Raw genomic sequence first — 16,844 nt, 5'->3', positions numbered from 1 at the left:
AACAGAACTTATATCTCTGCTATGTGATGCAGTGTCCATTGTCATCTGTAACTCAGTTATTTAAAGTTCACAAGTATAAACAATCCTCACTGTGTTTTCTGTGTTCAGGAGTTGCAGTCAGAGGAGATTGATGCAGACTCTGCCTATATCCTGTTCTATGAGCAGCAGGAAGTGGATTATTCTCTGTTCATGCCCAAAACTGACGGCAAAAAGATGGCCGACACAACTTGCATGGACGAGGACTTTGAGTCTGACTATAAGAAGTACTGTGTTCTTCAGTAATGGACTGTCTGTCGATATGTGCTGCCGGTTCATCGACATGCTTGTGCTACAAAACCACCTTACTATTTGACTGAAATCTCTCAGGTTGAGATGAGCTGAAGCTTAGAAATCATCCCTGGTGGTTAGAAGTAGACAACCAACCATTTTTACACCTTCATAGTGGATGGACCTTTTTTTTCAAGTAATGGTACTCAAGTGTATTTCCCGCTTGCGATGTCAAACAAAACGGTGGGCTGTGTATTGGTTTGTTTTGGGGAGTGACAATGCTTAGGCCCATGGTGTTGGTCCTAGCCCAAATGTGACAAATGTGGGAGTGTGTGTTTTTGTTTGTAAACCAATGCCAGTTGCAATATGCCATTAATGTTTCGACACATTGATTGGTACGCTCTGCAGAAACATCCCCTCATTGAATAATACAAAAAAATGATTGCAGTAGAAGCAAGTGTTCACTACCTCATCATACCCTGCTTTGGACAGGAGTCAAATGCAATGTCCCAATTCTAAAATTCCCTTTTTTGTTGTCCTCCTCAAATGTAAATGATTTAGACTCCAGACCGATAGGCCTGGATTATATTCAGTGTTTCTGAACTACATTTATGTATTTACATTGCAATGTATCTTTTGTGTTTGTTTATCGTGTCAGGTCTTTTAAGAACAAAGCCTCAGACTCTCACCGATCTGAGAGGATGTTCCTGTAGCGTCTGCTTTGTACCAATTGTGTGCAGGTCCATTCCAACAACATATCAGTCTGTTCCATCACAACATTGTGATGTTATCACATCAACAGTCGTGTCATTACAGTAGTGCCACCAACAGGCTGTATCATTGTGCCCAATTTAACACAATTCTTTATATACATTACCGTTCAAAAGTTTGAGGTCACTTAGAAATGTCTGTTTTTGAAAGAATTACACGGTTTATTTGTCCATTAAAATAACATCAAATTGATAAGATATACAGTGTAGACATTGTTAATGTTATACAAAAATATATATTTAACCAGGCAAGTCAGTTAAGAACAAATTCTTATTTTCAATGACAGCCTAGGAACAGTGGGTTAACTGCCTGTTCAGGGGCAGAACGACAGATTTGTACCTTGTCAGCTCGGGGATTTGAACTTGCAACCTTTCGGTTACTAGTCCAACACTCTACCCACTAGGCTACCCTGCCGCCCCGGTAGCTGGAAACGGCAGATTTATTTTAATGTAATATCTACATAGGCGTACAGAGACCCATTATCAGCAACGTCAACAGGGAAGAGGCGATTCTGGGATGCTGGCCTTCTAGACAGAGTTCCACTGTCTGTTCTTTTGCTTGTCTTAATCTTTTATTTTTATTGGCCAGTCTGAGATATGGCTTTTTCTTTGCAACTCTGCCTAGAAGGCCAGCATCCCGGAGTCGCCTCATCACTGTTGACATTGAGACTGGTGTTTTGCGGGTACTATTTAATGAAGCTGCCAGTTGAGGACTTGTGATGTGTCTGTTTCCCAAACTAGACACTAATGTACTTGTCCTCTTGCTCAGATGTGCAACGGGACTCCCACTCTTTCTATTCTGGTTAGAGCCAGTTTGCGCTGTTCTGTGAAGGGACACAGAGTTGTACGAGATCTGGAATAGCTTTAATTTCTCAGAACAAGAATAGACTGATGAGTTTCAGAAATAAGTTATTTGTTTCTGGCCATTTTGAGCCTGTAATCGAACCCACAAATGCTGATGCTCGACTAGTCTAAAGAAGGACAGTTTTATTGCTTCTTTAATCAGAACAACTGTTTTCAGCTGTGCTAACATAGTTGCAAAATAGTTTTCTATGTGATGGTTAGGCCTCTGTACACCTATATAGATATTCCATTAAAAAAATCTGCCGTTTCCAGCTACAAGACATTAACAATGTCTACACTGTATTTCTGATCAATGATGTTATTTTAATGGTCAAATGTGATTTTTCCTTAAAAAAACAAGGACATTTCTAAGTGACCCTTTTGAACGGTAGTGTATACAGTTGAAGTTGGAAGTTTACATACACCTTAGCCAAATACATTTAAACTCAGTCCTTGCTCGCACACGCTTTTTCAGTTCTGCCGTCAAATTTTCTATAGGATTGAGATCAGGGCTTTGTGAGGGCCACTCCAATACCTTGACTTTGTTGTCCTTAAGCCATTGTGCCACAACTTTGGAAGTATGCTTGGGGTCATTGTCCATTTGGAAGACCCATTTGCGACCAAGCTTTAACTTCCTGACAGATGTCTTGAGATGTTGCTTCAATATTTCCACATTTTCCTTCACAAAATAGATGGCATCTTGAGGAAGTGCACCAGTCCCTCCTGCAGCAAAGCCCACAACATGATGCTGCCCCCCCCCCCCCCTGCTTCACGGTTGGGCTGGTGTTCTTCGGCTTGCAAGCCTCCTCCTTTTTCCTCCAAACATAATGATGGTCATCAAGGCCAAACAGTTGCATTTTTGTTTCATCAGACCAGAGGACATTTCTCCAAAAAGTACGATCTTTGTCCTCATGTGTAGTTGCAAACCGTAGTCTGGCTTTTTACTGGCGGCTTTGGAGCAGTGGCTTCTTCCTTGCTGAGCGGCCTTTCAGGTTATGTCGATATAGGACTTGTTTTACTGTGGATATAGTAACTTTTGTACTGGTTTCCTCCAGCATCTTCACAAGGTCCTTTGCTGTTGATCTGGGATTGATTTGCACTTTTCGCAGCAAAGTACAGTCATCTCTAGGAGACAGAACGCGTCTCCTTCCTGGGCTGTATGATGGCTGCGTGGTCCCATGGTGTTTATACTTTCGTACTGTTGTTTGTACAGATGAACGTGGTACTGTTAGGCATTTTGAAATTCCTCCCAGGGATGAACCAGACTTGTAGAGGTCTACAAAAGAAAATCTGAGGTCTTGGCTGATTTCTTTTGATTTCCCCATGATTTCAAGCAAAAAGGCACTGAGTTTGAAGGTAGGCCTTGAAATACATCCACAGATTCACCTCCAATTGACTCAAATGATGTCAATTAGCCTATCATAAGCTTCTAAAGCCATGACATTTTCTGGAATTTTCCAAGCTGTTTAAAGGCATAGTCAACTTAGTGTATGTACATTTCTGACCCACTGGAATTGTGATTAAGTGAAATAATCTGTAAACAATTGTTGGGAAAATGATTTGGGTCATGCACAAAGTAGATATCCTAACCGGCTCGCCAAAACTATACTTTTTTAGCAAGAAATTTGTGAAGTGGTTGAAAGACGAGTTTTAATGACTCCAACCTAAGTGCAAACTTCCGACTTCAACGGTACATTATCTCAATATTTTATTTAACTAGGCAAGTTAGTTATGATGAAATTCTTATTTACAATGACTGCCTACACTGGCCAAACCCAGACGACGCTGGACCAATTGTGCGCCGCCCTATGGGACTCCCAATCACGGATGGTTGTTATACAGCCTGGATTCGAACCAGGGTGTTTATAGTCAGTTATGATGAAATTCTGCGCCACTCGGGAGCCCTAATGCAAGTCATGAGTTCACAAATTCGAAGGACGTTGTGAATAATGTTGCATCTTTCTGAATGCCATGGGTATTGGGTATTTGATTTAGGCAGAGTGGGACATTTGACAGTTTGAGCAGTTGTACCTTACCGTTATTCAACAATTTAATAGCTAGCTTTTCCCTCTGAGCTTTGAAAGATGTATTTACTGTAACTATATTGACATAGTGACACATAGGAGTTGAATTGAATCTAATCAGATGGAGAAAAAAATCAAACTCTAGGCTGTGAGCTATAGTATATCCATTTCAATACACGGCTCTCATTTCTTAAGTCTTGTTGAGGTATATGCTTTATTTGGTGAATCAATTACTGATTATAACAGCTGGACAGAAACCTACCAACTCTACCTGGCCTATGATGGTATAATGATACACATCCTGATAATTATATATTATTTTACATTCTTAACATTAGCCGGCTATTGCCGTGGTCATTTTCAGAATTGTCCCCCCGAAAAGCTTGATGCAGTGAAAACTACTGAATGATTTATTTATTTTGTTTTATGTCTATTTAGTTTTAGTTTTTTAATTTATTAATTTCATGTACTTTTGTAAAATGTTTACATTTAAAATGTATTTTGCAATAACCCTTGAGGAAAAACTTAAATGTACATAAATACTTTTGGAAAAAGGATGTATTGGAATATGAACTGTAAAGATCTGCCTTGTATATGAAGTGAATTAGTTTCTGTAACTATTAAAGCAGCCAATGAACTACACAGCCTGTCTCCCTTTTTCTTGTACAGACTTATTCGGTGGCAGGTAGCCTAGTGGTTGGACTAATAACCGAAAGATTACAAGATTGAATCCCAAGCTGACAAGGTAAAAATCTGTTGTTCTGCCCCTGAACAAGGCAGTTAACCCACTGGTCCTAGGCCGTCATTGAAAATAAGAATTTGTTCTTAACTGACTTGCCTAGTTAAATAAAGGTTTTTTTAAAATTTGGAAAATGTCATGTAAATGTATAATGGTCATGACTTAATAACATTGTCATAACTAGCCTAAGCTAGACAATATTCTCAGAATGGTCTGTTGTATAGTAATCCCCAGGAGTTAATAAACCTTAGGACCACATATGTTCGAGAAGCAAAGCTCAAAGAACTGTTGTAGAAGTACTTCCTATGAGGAAACCACAATATAGACACCATGTCGGCCCCCATCCCCCTTAGAGATATGTAACTGTTGGTGAATGTAAACATCAGAGCACTGCAGGGAAATGCCTCCCACCTCATAGCACTCCATGACACACATGCTTGATAACCACAGAGATGACTAAATGGAACTTTTTATTTTATTTTTTTACACATGGCCAAATTTCCAGCTTTAACTCTTAATGTTTAATTTAAAACAATAAGTGGCCCGTCATAAAGTGTTAATCAACAGCCACTTCTTTTGTCACCCAAAAGCTCATACTAGTGCATGCTTGTAGGATGACTTGAAAGCTAAATTGTTGCAGCGAGACAGTGGTGCTGAAGACTAAGCTCCTCTTTCCTGTGAGTGAGGGACAACAGGAAGTGAGGTAAAGAACATATGTAGGTGGTCCACAAAGTGATCACAATAGAAAAGATTTCACATGAATTTGGATAGAAGGTGTTTGAATATCTACCTGCATGGGCTCTATGGGTAAGATCTCATCTCTATATCAGCTCAATATAACTAATTAAAAACTAATTATAGCTCTATTCCTACTTCAAATAACATTTTATTGGTCACACATATATTTAACAGACATTGCGGGTGTAGTGAAATGCTTGTGTTCCTAGTTTCAACAGTGCAGTAGTATCTAACAATTCACAACAATACACATATCTAGAAGTAAAGAATGGAATTAAGAAATATATAAATGATAGGACGAGCAATGTCGGAGTGGGATTGACTAAAATAGAATACAGTATATACATATAAGATGAGTAAAGCAGTATGTAAACATTATTAAAGTGACTAGTGTTCCAGTATTAAAGTGGCCAGTGATTCCATGGCTATGCTGTCGTGTCTTTGGCATCATTAAAAGTGAAGATTTATTTTATCAAATCAATTCTCTAATTATTATTACGTGATTAAACTAATCATGTAAACCTAATTAACTAGGAAGTCAGGGCACCAAGGAAAATCTTCAGATTACCAAGTTATAACTCTTCAGATATTTTCATATCTGATCAATTAGTCTTCTACTAATGAATTATTATTTACCTCACGCCAGTCTCATTCCAAACGTCGTAAATTGTTGGTTATCTCCGCGAACACAACCTTTACTATGAATCATCCATACACCAATTGGCTTAATCATTTATTTACTAACTAAATAATCACAGAAATGCATAAACAAAACAAACAGTAGATAGGTTGCTAACAAGGATAGGGAAGATTCCCCAATGGGCTAAGCCAATATGATGGCTTGGTGGACAAAGGGAAGTGGGTGTGGACAGAAAGAGTGGGAAAGACAAAAGGGATCACTACACACAGTTGATAATTATATTTATTGAAATGCTAATCCTTTGCACATGAACACTAACTCATTCGGGAATAATTGCAATCGATATATATTTACACCCATGTGTCGTCGTGATCTCTTCGCATCCCAGGTTTACATAATTTCTAGCTGCAGACTAGAAATTAGTATCTAAGATTTGCTCTTATTCTGTAGGGATCGGTAGTCTCAGAGTTGAACCATTTCCAGCCGTGTAGCCAATGCTCCACGTGGTATGGTTAGGAATTCAATAACTATTCGCAATCACAGCTCACGCGGGTGGGTTTGCTTAGTCTTGGTACTCAAACCTGTGCCACGTCAGTTTACACAGAGGTACGCATGGTCTGAAGAGGATTTCCTTGGGGGGGGGGGGGGGGGGTTATTCGTAACAGTAGAAAAGGCTATGATGCCTGATCATGTCTGTGCTCACGGGGGCGGGCCAATGACTTAGTTAAACTTTAAAGGGAATACAATTCTATCACATTAAAGGCTTAACATCACATTACATCATTTCACAAATAGTTTCATCTTCAACTCATTCATTTTATACAAGAATTAGATGGAAACATCATAATTGAGAAATGTGCACATTCAGAGATATACAGTTGAGGACGGAAGTTTACAAACACTTAGGTTGTCATTAAACTCGTTTTTCAACCACTCCACGCTAGGCCAATTGTGCGTCGCCCCACGGACGTCCCGGTCGCGGCCGGTTACGACAGAGCCTGGGCGCGAACCTAGGGACTCTGATGGCACAGCTGGCGCTGCAGTACAGCGCCCTTAACCACTGCGCCACCCGGGAGGCCTTAACATCCGGTGATTTTGCAGAGAGCCACATGAATTTATAGAAATACTCATAATAAACATTGCTAAAACATACAACTTGTGCATGGAATTTTAGATCCACTTCTCCTTAATGCAACCGCTGTGTCAGATTTTTTTTTTAAACTTTACGGAAAAAGAAAACCATGCAATAATCTGAGTACGGCGCTCAGACGACAAATCAAGCCAAACAGATATCCGCCATGTTGGAGTCAACAGAAGTCAGAAAAAACATTATATATATATATTCACTTACTTTTGATGATCTTCATCAGAATGCACTCCCAGGAATCCCAGTTCCACAATAAATGTTTGTTTTGTTCGACAATGTCCAACATTTATGTTGAAATATCTCCTTTTGATAGCGCGTTCAATTCACAAATCCAAACTCACGACGCGCGGGCAGGTCCAGGCGAAAGTTCAGAAGAAAAGTCATATATAGAAACATGTCAAACGATGTATAGAATCAATCTTTAGGATGTTTTTAACATAAATCTTCAATAATGTTCCAACCGGGGAATTCCTTTGTCTTTAGAAATGCAATGGAACAGAACTCGCTCTCACGTGAACGTGCAAGACTGAGCTCGTTCCTCTCTGGCAGGCCTCTGACTCAATCCCGTCTCATTCGCTCCCACTTCACAGTAGAAGCCTCAAACAATGTTCTAAATACTGTTGACATCTAGTGGAAGCCTTAGGAAGTGCAATATGACCCCATAGACACTGTGCAGGCTAAGAGTTGAAAAACTACAAACCTCAGATTTCCCACTTCCTGGTAGGATTTTTTTCTCCGGTTTTTGCCTGCCATATAAGTTCTGTTATACTCACAGACATCATTCAAACTGTTTTAGAAACTTCAGAGTGTTTTCTATCCAAATCTACTATATGCATATTCTAGCTTTTATGGCTGAGTAGCAGGAAGTTTAATTTGGGCACGCTTTTCATCCAAAATTCCCAACGCTGCCCCCTACCCTAGAGAAGTTAAGTGTCCACGGACCATTCCCACCTTCTCAGAAGTGGACATTTTGTTTAATTTTCCCATTTTGGGGATTTAGGGGTTCGGCCATGTGAAATCCTTTGTTCACTCTGTGGTCTCTCTGCATGAAAAGGGGAAGAGAGTCTCCGCCAGGAATTTACGACCTGAGATGACAGAACCTGGGTGTAGGAGAGACAGAGAGGGGGAAGCCCCGATCTATACCCAGAAAGGGACACGTCATGACAATCTATATAGGGCAGCAGCTACTAAGGTGCAGGGTTGAGTAACCGGGTGGTAGCTGGCTAGTGATGGCTATTTAACAGTCTGATGGCCTTGAGATAGAATATGTTTTTCAGTCTCTTGGTCCCAGCTTTGATGCACCTGTACTGACCTTTGCCTTCTGGATGATAGCGGGTTGAACAGGCCGTGGCTTAGGTGGTTGATGTCCTTAATGATCTTTTTAGCCTTCCTGTGACATTGGGTGCTGTAGGTGTCCTGGAGGGCAGGCAGTGTGCCCCCGGTGATGCGTTGGGCAGACTGCACCACCCTCTGGAGAGCCTTGCGGTTGCTGGTGCCGTATCAGGCAGTGATATAGCCCGACAGGATGCTCTCAATCGTGCACCTGTAAAAGTTTGAGGTTCTTAGGGGCCAAGCCAAATTTCTTCAGCCTCCTGAGGTACACACTGTTTGTGTGGGTAGACCATTTCAGATCATCAGTGATGTGTACGCTGATGAACTTGAAGCTTTCCACCTTCTCCACTGTGGTCCCATCGATGTGGATTGGGACTTTAGAACAACTCCTTGCTCATCATTTCACATTTTTGCTCTTGATTCCTCAGATGAAGGCAATGTGCGCACTCAAAAGAACAATGTCATATGTGAATACAAGCAACAATCACACAGAAACCTCCCTCATCAGCAACGTAACAAGACCTTCAAATATAATACATTATCTTGATAATACATTCTCAACAGATCCTGTAGTAGGTGAGTCATATAATCATATGTCATGTGAGAAGTTTACTGATGCCGGTTTCTCATGCTGTGATGTAACGGTGAATATGTCTTTTCTCAGATGGTGTCAAATTTAATGGGATGTTCTACATTTTAATCGGTATTTCTGGGTTTACTGTTACCATTGTCCTTTTACTGGCCATTCTGTGGACAATGAAGTAAGTTTATAGCTCAACTACTTGTTAACATATCAAACGAGTACCTTTCCTTAATACAGTATCAGCAGCGGATGTGTTTATTCCATACTGGATGCAGTAATATACAGTACAACTAACTTTCTTCATACCCGTTCCAGGTATCGCACTTTGATTCACACCATTCGAGAGCTGAAGGGTGTTGAGGGTCTATTGGGCAGAGCTCCTCCATCCAACCCCCCAGCTCTAAGTCCCCTAACCTTGAGAAAGTGTCTAGTGCGTGAGACTAGAATCCCACTAGAGCTTGTCTCTGTCACTCTGGGACAGGAGTATCAGAACACTAGCTCGCCCACTCCCCTGCTCAGGCAGACAATCGAGTCAGCTTCTAGGTCTCTCTGGAGACCACAGCAAACGGTAAACTCAGGTTAAAGAAAAAGCTACAGGGTAAAATAACATTCTCATACTTAAATCTAGCTGTAGAATGTTGTAACAGCATGGACTTAATTTCCCAGGGTTCCTGCTTCAACACATCAGGGCTGGGCATGCAGCAACTCATCAAAGCAGGGAGGGAAGGGGTGTACTACAAGGCTAAGATGACGCGTGGCACCTGCAAGGGTCACTCCATTGTCACCTGCAAGATGACCAAAGAGGGTAAGGACAAATCCACCAAGCTTACTACTAAACTCAGCTAAAAAAGTAACGTCCCTTTTTCAGGACCCTGTCTTTCAAAGATATTTGGATTTTTACAAATTAACTTCACAGATCTTAATTGTAAAGGCTTTAAACACTGTTTCCCATGCGTGTTCAATGAATCATAAACAATTAATGAACATGCACCTGTGGAATGGTCGTTAAGACACTAACAGCTTACAGACAGTAGTCAATTAAGGTCACAGTTATGAACACTTAGGACACTAAAGAGGCCTTTCTACTGACTCTGAAAAACACCAAAAGAAAGCTGGCCAGGGTCCCTGCTCACCTGCGTGAACGTGCCTTAGGCATGCTGCAAGGAGGCATGCGGATGTGGCCAGGGCAATAAATTGCAATGTCCATACTGTGAGACGCCTAAGACAGCGCTACAGGGAGACAGGACGGACAGCTGATCGTCCTTGCAGTGGCAGACCACGTGTAACAACATCTCACCAGACATCACCGGCAACAACGTCGCCTATGGGCACAAACCCACCATCACTGGACCAGACAGGACTGGCAAAAAGTGCTCTTCACCGACGAGTCGCGGTTTTCTCTCACCAGAGGTGATTGTCGGATTCGCGTTTATTGTCGAAGGAATAATCGTTACATCGAGGCCTGTACTCTGGAGCGGGATCGATTTGGAGGTGGAGGGTCCGTCATGGTCTGGGACGGTGTGTCACAGCATCATCAGACTGAGCTTGATGTCATTGCAGGCAATCTCAACGCTGTGCGTTATAGGGAAGACATCCTCCTCCCTAATGTGGTAGCCTTCCTGCAGGCTCATCCTGTCATGACCCTCCAGCATGACAATGCCACCAGCCATACTGCTCATTCTGTGCATGATTTCCTGCTAGACAGAAATGTCTTGGTGGAAGAGTAGGGTAACATCTCACAGCAAGAACTGGCAAATCTGTTGCAGTCCATGAGGAGGAGATGCGCTGCAGTACCTAATGCAGCTGGTGGCCACACCAGATACTGACTGTTATTTTTTATTTTGACCCTCCCTTTGTTCATGGACACATTATTCCATTTCTGTTAGTCACTTGTCTGTGGAACTTGTTCAGTTTATGTCTCAGTTGTTGAATCTTGTTATGTTCATACAAATATTTACACATGTTAAGTTTGCTGAAAATAAACAGTTGACAGTTTGAGGACGTTTATTTTTTTGCTGAGTTTATTTAACGTTGTTAGTCAATACCAAAAAGACAATGCACTGTACTCCTCACAATAATACATGTACCAATCACAGCCCTCACCATCAGAGATTTACTGTTTGAAATGCACCCAGGAGCTTATACCTACCAAAACAGTTGATAAGCGTGGTTTGTTCTCGGTAGGGGTTACCCACAGGAGGGTAGCCAGGGAGGTGAACATCATGAGGAAGCTGGGTACCCACAAGAACGTGCTGCAGCTGCTAGACTGGAACATCACACAGGGTAAGAGTCACAGACTCGTTTATTAAGCATTCATTGTTTCTGAAATTTGGACCATGGCAAAAAGTTATACAGTAAGGTGGTGTTGTGTGCGTTTCATTTTCCTTTACTCCAGCTCCTTACATGCTGATCCTGGAGTCGGTGAGCAGTGGGACCCTGCGAAGTTTCCTGCAAGTGAATCAACACCAACTGAGCAGGGACAGTGATCTGCAAAAGCACTTCACCACAGCAGCATATCACATTGCCCATGCAATGAGACACCTGCGCTCTAAAATGGTACATTAGAATCATTTGAAAAATCCATCAACAATGTCATATATTTCACTTTTGTCTGTGGTCACCACACATACATATTTGACTACAGTCCCCATAATCTCTGTTGCACAATGGTTCATACTACAGGTGGTGCACTGTGACCTAGCCCTGAGGAACATCATGGTTAACCATTTCCCCAGAGAGGTGAAGCTGGCGGAGTTTGGACTAGCCCAAGACCTGACTCTTTTGAGCAGCCGTCGCAGCAGCCACAAAGGAAACCACTTGGTGAGGAGGACTGTCTTGGAGTCACCCAGGCGTTGTGACCAGAGCATAATTTAACTTGGCTGTTCTTTTTGGTTCTGTTCGCAGCAAAAGGTGCCCCTGCGTTGGTATCCCCCAGAGTACTTCAGAAACAACTACTACAGCTTCAAAGGGGATGTCTGGGCATTTGGCATTGTGCTGTGGGAGATGCAAACATTTGGTAAAATGGAAAGAGCACCTGAGATTAACTGAGAAAAATGTATTCACTAACGTATTAATAATGAATTTTCATTTTTTTAGGGGGTAGATCAAATTTAATATTAAAGATAGATTGTAGCTTCCATCAATGTAATTGTCTGCATCATTTCCAATCCCCAATATGTAGTTTTTGTAAATGTATACAGTATCAGTTAAAAATTTGGACACACCTACTCATTCAAGGGTTTTTCTTTATTTTCACTATTTTCTACATTGTAGATGTTTAACTTTGCTGTTTCACAAAAGTTTTGAAAATATATAAATTTTACAGACACAGTATATTTTACATTTGTGATCTTGTTGTTATTAGTCCCACCCTTCAGCTCCATTCAACCCCTCCCATCTAGCTCTTAACACCATCCATACTGGATTTCCATTTGCCATGTATTTTTTAACAGTGCTGTAATGATTCGTCTTAATCTTAGGGACCTTACCATATCCCAACCTGGAGACTTTAGAGTTGGTGGTGCGCTACATCTGCTCTGGACACAGGAACTCAGAACCAGAGACATGTAGGCCAGAGATGTGAGTAATTATCCCCCTTCAGAAACTTTTTTTACATGGAATATTTCCAGGCATATCTGACTGCTCATGTGTATTTGCATGATACTGGTGCGCTAGTAAACTTAGCAAAAGAAAGAAATGTCCCCTTTTCAGAACCCTGTTTTTCAAAGATAATTCATAAAAATCCAAATAACTTCACATATCATTGTAAAGGGTTTAAACACTGTTTCCCAATTAATGAACATGCACCTGTGGAACGGTCATTAAGACACTAACAGCTTACAGACGGTAGGCAATTAGGTCACAGTTATGAAAACTTAGGACACTAAAGAGGCCTTTCTACTGACTCTGAAAAACACCAAAAGAAAGATGGCCAGGGTCCCTGCTCGTCTGCGTGAACGTGCCTTAGGCATGCTGCAAGGAGGCATGAGGACTGCAGATGTGGCCAGAGCAATAAATTCCAATGTCCTTACTGTGAGAAGCCTAAAACAGCGCTACAGGGAGACAGGATGGACAGCCGATCGTCCTCACAGTGGCAGACCACGTGTAACAGCACCTGCACAGGATCGGTACATCTTAACATCACACCTGCGGGACAGGTACAGGATGGCAACAACAACTGCCTGAGTTACACCAGTGTTTATGCCACATATCCCTTTCCTTCTAGACTGCAGATGATGAAGGACTGCTGGCTGGAGTCCTACACCCAAAGGCCCTCCTTCAACAACATAGTCAGTGTCCTGGAGAACATCCTGGAGGATGATGCAGTGAGTGTGGCGTTTTCAGTTACCGTTCCCCTTGCATCTCCCATCCTTTTCTGTTGTAAAAACGTATTTAAGAGGCAATCTAGGCATGCAAAATGTTACCTTTCCATGCAGTAATTTGTGTTTGTATATTGTCTGCAGGATTACATCAAAGTGAACAACAGACTAGCCAATGTTGGATATGGCGACCAAGATCAAGTCTGCCTTACTCTCCTTCATTACGACTGAATATGTGCAGAGAGGAAGAGGTGAAGCCTCAGTATATAGATCAGCTTTGATATGTGCAAGTTACTTCATGCATAACATGTTTGGATGTGCATGTTTGCAAAATCTGCTTTTTCTTTTACTTAGGGAAGTAGGTCTACTACAATGACATTAAACTGAGTGGACAAAACTTTAGGAACAGGTATTTAATATTAAGTTGCACTTCCTTTTGCTCTCAGAACAGCCTCAATTCATCGGGGCATCGGGGCAGACTACAAGGTGTCAAAAGCATTCCACATGGATGCTGGCCCATGTTCACTCCAATGCTTCCCACAGTTGTGTCAAGTTGGCTGGATGTCCTTTGGGTGGTGGACCAGTTTTGAAACACATAGGAAACTGTTGAGAGTGAAAAACCCAGCAGTGTTGCAGTTCTTGAGACACTCAAACCGGTGCGCCTGGCACCTACTACCATACCCTGTTCATAGGCACTTAAATATTTTGTCTTGCCCATTCACCCATTCACAGAATAGCACACATACACAATCAATGTCTCACTTGTCAAGGCTTAAAAATCCTTCTTTAACATGTCTTCTCCCATTCAGCTACACTGATTGAAGTGGATTTAACAAGTGAAATCAATCAGATCACAGCTTTCACCTGGTTCAACTCCAGGTGTCATAAATGCATGACCATCCCCTTGTACTGTAAATAAATGGAATTAACTAAAATAATAATAACTGTAGTGACCCTGTGTTTATAAAGGTGGATATCAACTTTGCCACTTCTGCATGTTTTTGTGGCACAGTTTGTGCCATGCAGGGCTATGGGCCAGAAGGTTGAGGATTCGCTGACAACCACAGAAGAGCTCACTCTCCCTGCCTGTTTCGTTACTTCAAGATCAAAGCCGGTTGCAGACAATGATCAGCTAGGGGGAATCAGATTTTCAACATTTTGATGCCATATTTTATAATATAAAATACACTGCTCAAAAAAATAACGGGAACACTAAAATAACACATCCTAGATCTGAATGAATGAAATGTTCTTATTAAATACTTTTTTCTTTACATAGTTGAATGTGCTGACAACAAAATCACACAAAAATGATCAATGGAAATCAAATGTATCAACCCATGGAGGTCTGGATTTGGAGTCACACTCAAAATTAAAGTGGAAAACCACACTACAGGCTGATCCAACTTTGATGTAATGTCCTTAAAACAAGTCAAAATGAGGCTCAGTAGTGTGTGGCCTCCACGTGCCTGTATGACCTCCCTACAATGCCTGGGCATCCTCCTGATGAGGTGGCGGATGGTCTCCTGAGGGATCTCCTCCCAGACCTGGACTAAAGCATCCGCCAACTCCTGGACAGTCTGTGGTAGTCTGTGGTGCAACGTGGCATTGGTGGATGGAGCAAGACATGATGTCCCAGATGTGCTCAATTGGATTCAGGTCTGGGGAACGGGTGGGCCAGTCCATAGCATCAATGCCTTCCTCTTGCAGGAACTGCTGACACACTCCAGACACATGAGGTCTTGCATTAGGATGAACCCAGGGACAACCGCACCAGCATATGGTCTCACAAGGGGTCTGAGGATCTCATCTCAGTACCTAATGGCAGTCAGGCTACCTCTGGCGAGCACATGGAGGGCTGTGCGGCCCCCCAAAGAAATGCCACCCCACACCATGACTGACCCACCACCAAACCGGTCATGCTGGAAGATGTTGCAGGCAGCAGAACGTTCTCCACGGCGTCTCCAGACTCTGTCACGTCTGTCACATGTGCTCAGTGTGAACCTGCTTTCATCTGTGAAGAGCACAGGGCGCCAGTGGCGAATTTGTCAATCTTGGTGTTCTCTGGCAAATGCCAAACGTCCTGCACGGTGTTGGGCTGTAAGCACAACACCCACCTGTGGACGTCGGGCCCTCATACCACCCTCATGGAGTCTGTTTCTGACCGTTTGATCAGACACATGCACATTTGTGGCCTGCTGGAGGTCATTTTGCAGGGCTCTGGCAGTGCTCCTCCTGCTCCTCCTTGCACAAAGGCGAAGGTAGCGGTCCTGCTGCTGGGTTGTTGCCCTCCTACGGCCTCATCCACGTCTCCTGATGTACTGGCCTGTCTCCTGGTAGCGCCTCCATGCTCTGGACACTACGCTGACAGACACAGCAAACCTTCTTGCCACAGCTCGCATTGATGTGTCATCCTGGATGAGCTGCACTACCTGAGCCACTTGTGTGGGTTGTAGACTCCGTCTCATGCTACCACTAGAGTGAAAGTACCACCAGCATTCATAAGTGACCAAAACATCAGCCAGGAAGCATAGGAACTGAGAAGTGGTCTGTGGTCACCACCTGCAGAACCACTCCTTTATTGGGGGTGTCTTGCTAATTGCCTATAATTTCCACCTGTTGTCTATTCCATTTGCACAACAGCATGTGAAATGTATTGTCAATCAGTGTTGCTTCCTAAGTGGACAGTTTGATTTCACAGAAGTGTGATTGACTTGGAGTTACATTGTGTTGTTTAAGTGTTCCCTTTATTTTTTTGAGCAGTGTATATGAAACAAATCTTTCACCAACAGGTTTATGTGCCAATGCACCATACAACCAATAAACAAAACATACCGACTTCGGGTCTTCAATATCACGGTTTTCATTTTCAACACAACAACAAATATACTGTCTCGACAAACAGAAAACACATCCCTTCCTACCTTAGGCTTACCAAGTATCAAAGGCTTGGCTTGACAATCTCTGAATGTCTTAAACTTTTTGGTCTCTTTCCAATTATCAAATTGCAGCTGGACAGTTTGGATTGATTGATTGATTTTATTTGTCAGTAAAAAAAACACATTTACAGTATAAACAAATAATTGTAAAAGTGACTGGGATTGCACAATAAAGTCAGGGACTAATTTCCATTGTGGCCCCTACATTTGCTGCAGCATATGCTAGTAATATATGGACTAAATGCGCGTCTAATTTGCACATCTCCATCTGACTTTCGGGGGTCAACCTATTTTTTTATTGTAAATATTATTTTTGATTTATTTCAGCTGTATAGTTTTAAAACAGCATATCGCTTGCATATTGTTGCTTTAAATCAGTGTGCACCGGAGCACTATGTCATTGTCTTTCTCTCTCTCCATCAATTCCATTCAAATTGCATCCAAAATAGATAATCCTGTTCAAAAAGTATATATATATATATATCCTAGCCTACCTCTTTCAG

At 42.0% G+C, this 16,844-nt stretch overlaps 2 protein-coding genes across 2 annotated transcripts in view; both read left to right on the top strand.

The window, feature by feature from the left end:
* Positions 1-4,546, top strand: part of LOC110537234 (ubiquitin carboxyl-terminal hydrolase 32) — a 30,864-nt gene extending 26,318 nt beyond the window's left edge. Inside the window, exon 34 of the mRNA XM_021623121.3 lies at positions 109-4,546. Coding sequence (XP_021478796.3) covers positions 109-282 — 174 coding nt within the window. The 3' untranslated portion in view covers positions 283-4,546. The remainder of the gene's footprint in view (positions 1-108) is intronic.
* Positions 4,547-5,324: 778 nt separating this feature from the next.
* LOC110537233 (fibroblast growth factor receptor homolog 1-like) lies at positions 5,325-14,337 on the top strand. Its single transcript, XM_021623120.3, has 12 exons — positions 5,325-5,450; positions 8,929-9,076; positions 9,165-9,261; positions 9,399-9,651; positions 9,750-9,888; positions 11,268-11,366; positions 11,479-11,639; positions 11,766-11,903; positions 11,988-12,099; positions 12,563-12,662; positions 13,309-13,408; positions 13,547-14,337. The coding sequence occupies exons 2-12, from the start codon at positions 8,929-8,931 to the stop codon at positions 13,631-13,633; spliced, it is 1,434 nt and encodes a 477-aa protein (XP_021478795.2). The 5' UTR covers positions 5,325-5,450; the 3' UTR covers positions 13,634-14,337.
* The last annotated feature ends 2,507 nt before the right edge of the window (positions 14,338-16,844 follow it).

This window comes from Oncorhynchus mykiss, chromosome 12, assembly GCF_057628025.1.
Source record: "Oncorhynchus mykiss isolate SJ-2025 chromosome 12, ASM5762802v1, whole genome shotgun sequence".
In the NCBI taxonomy this organism is placed as follows: Eukaryota; Metazoa; Chordata; class Actinopteri; order Salmoniformes; family Salmonidae; genus Oncorhynchus; species Oncorhynchus mykiss.
The sequence above is the reverse complement of the archived record's forward strand: the minus strand, read 5'-3'. Positions and strand labels throughout refer to the sequence as shown.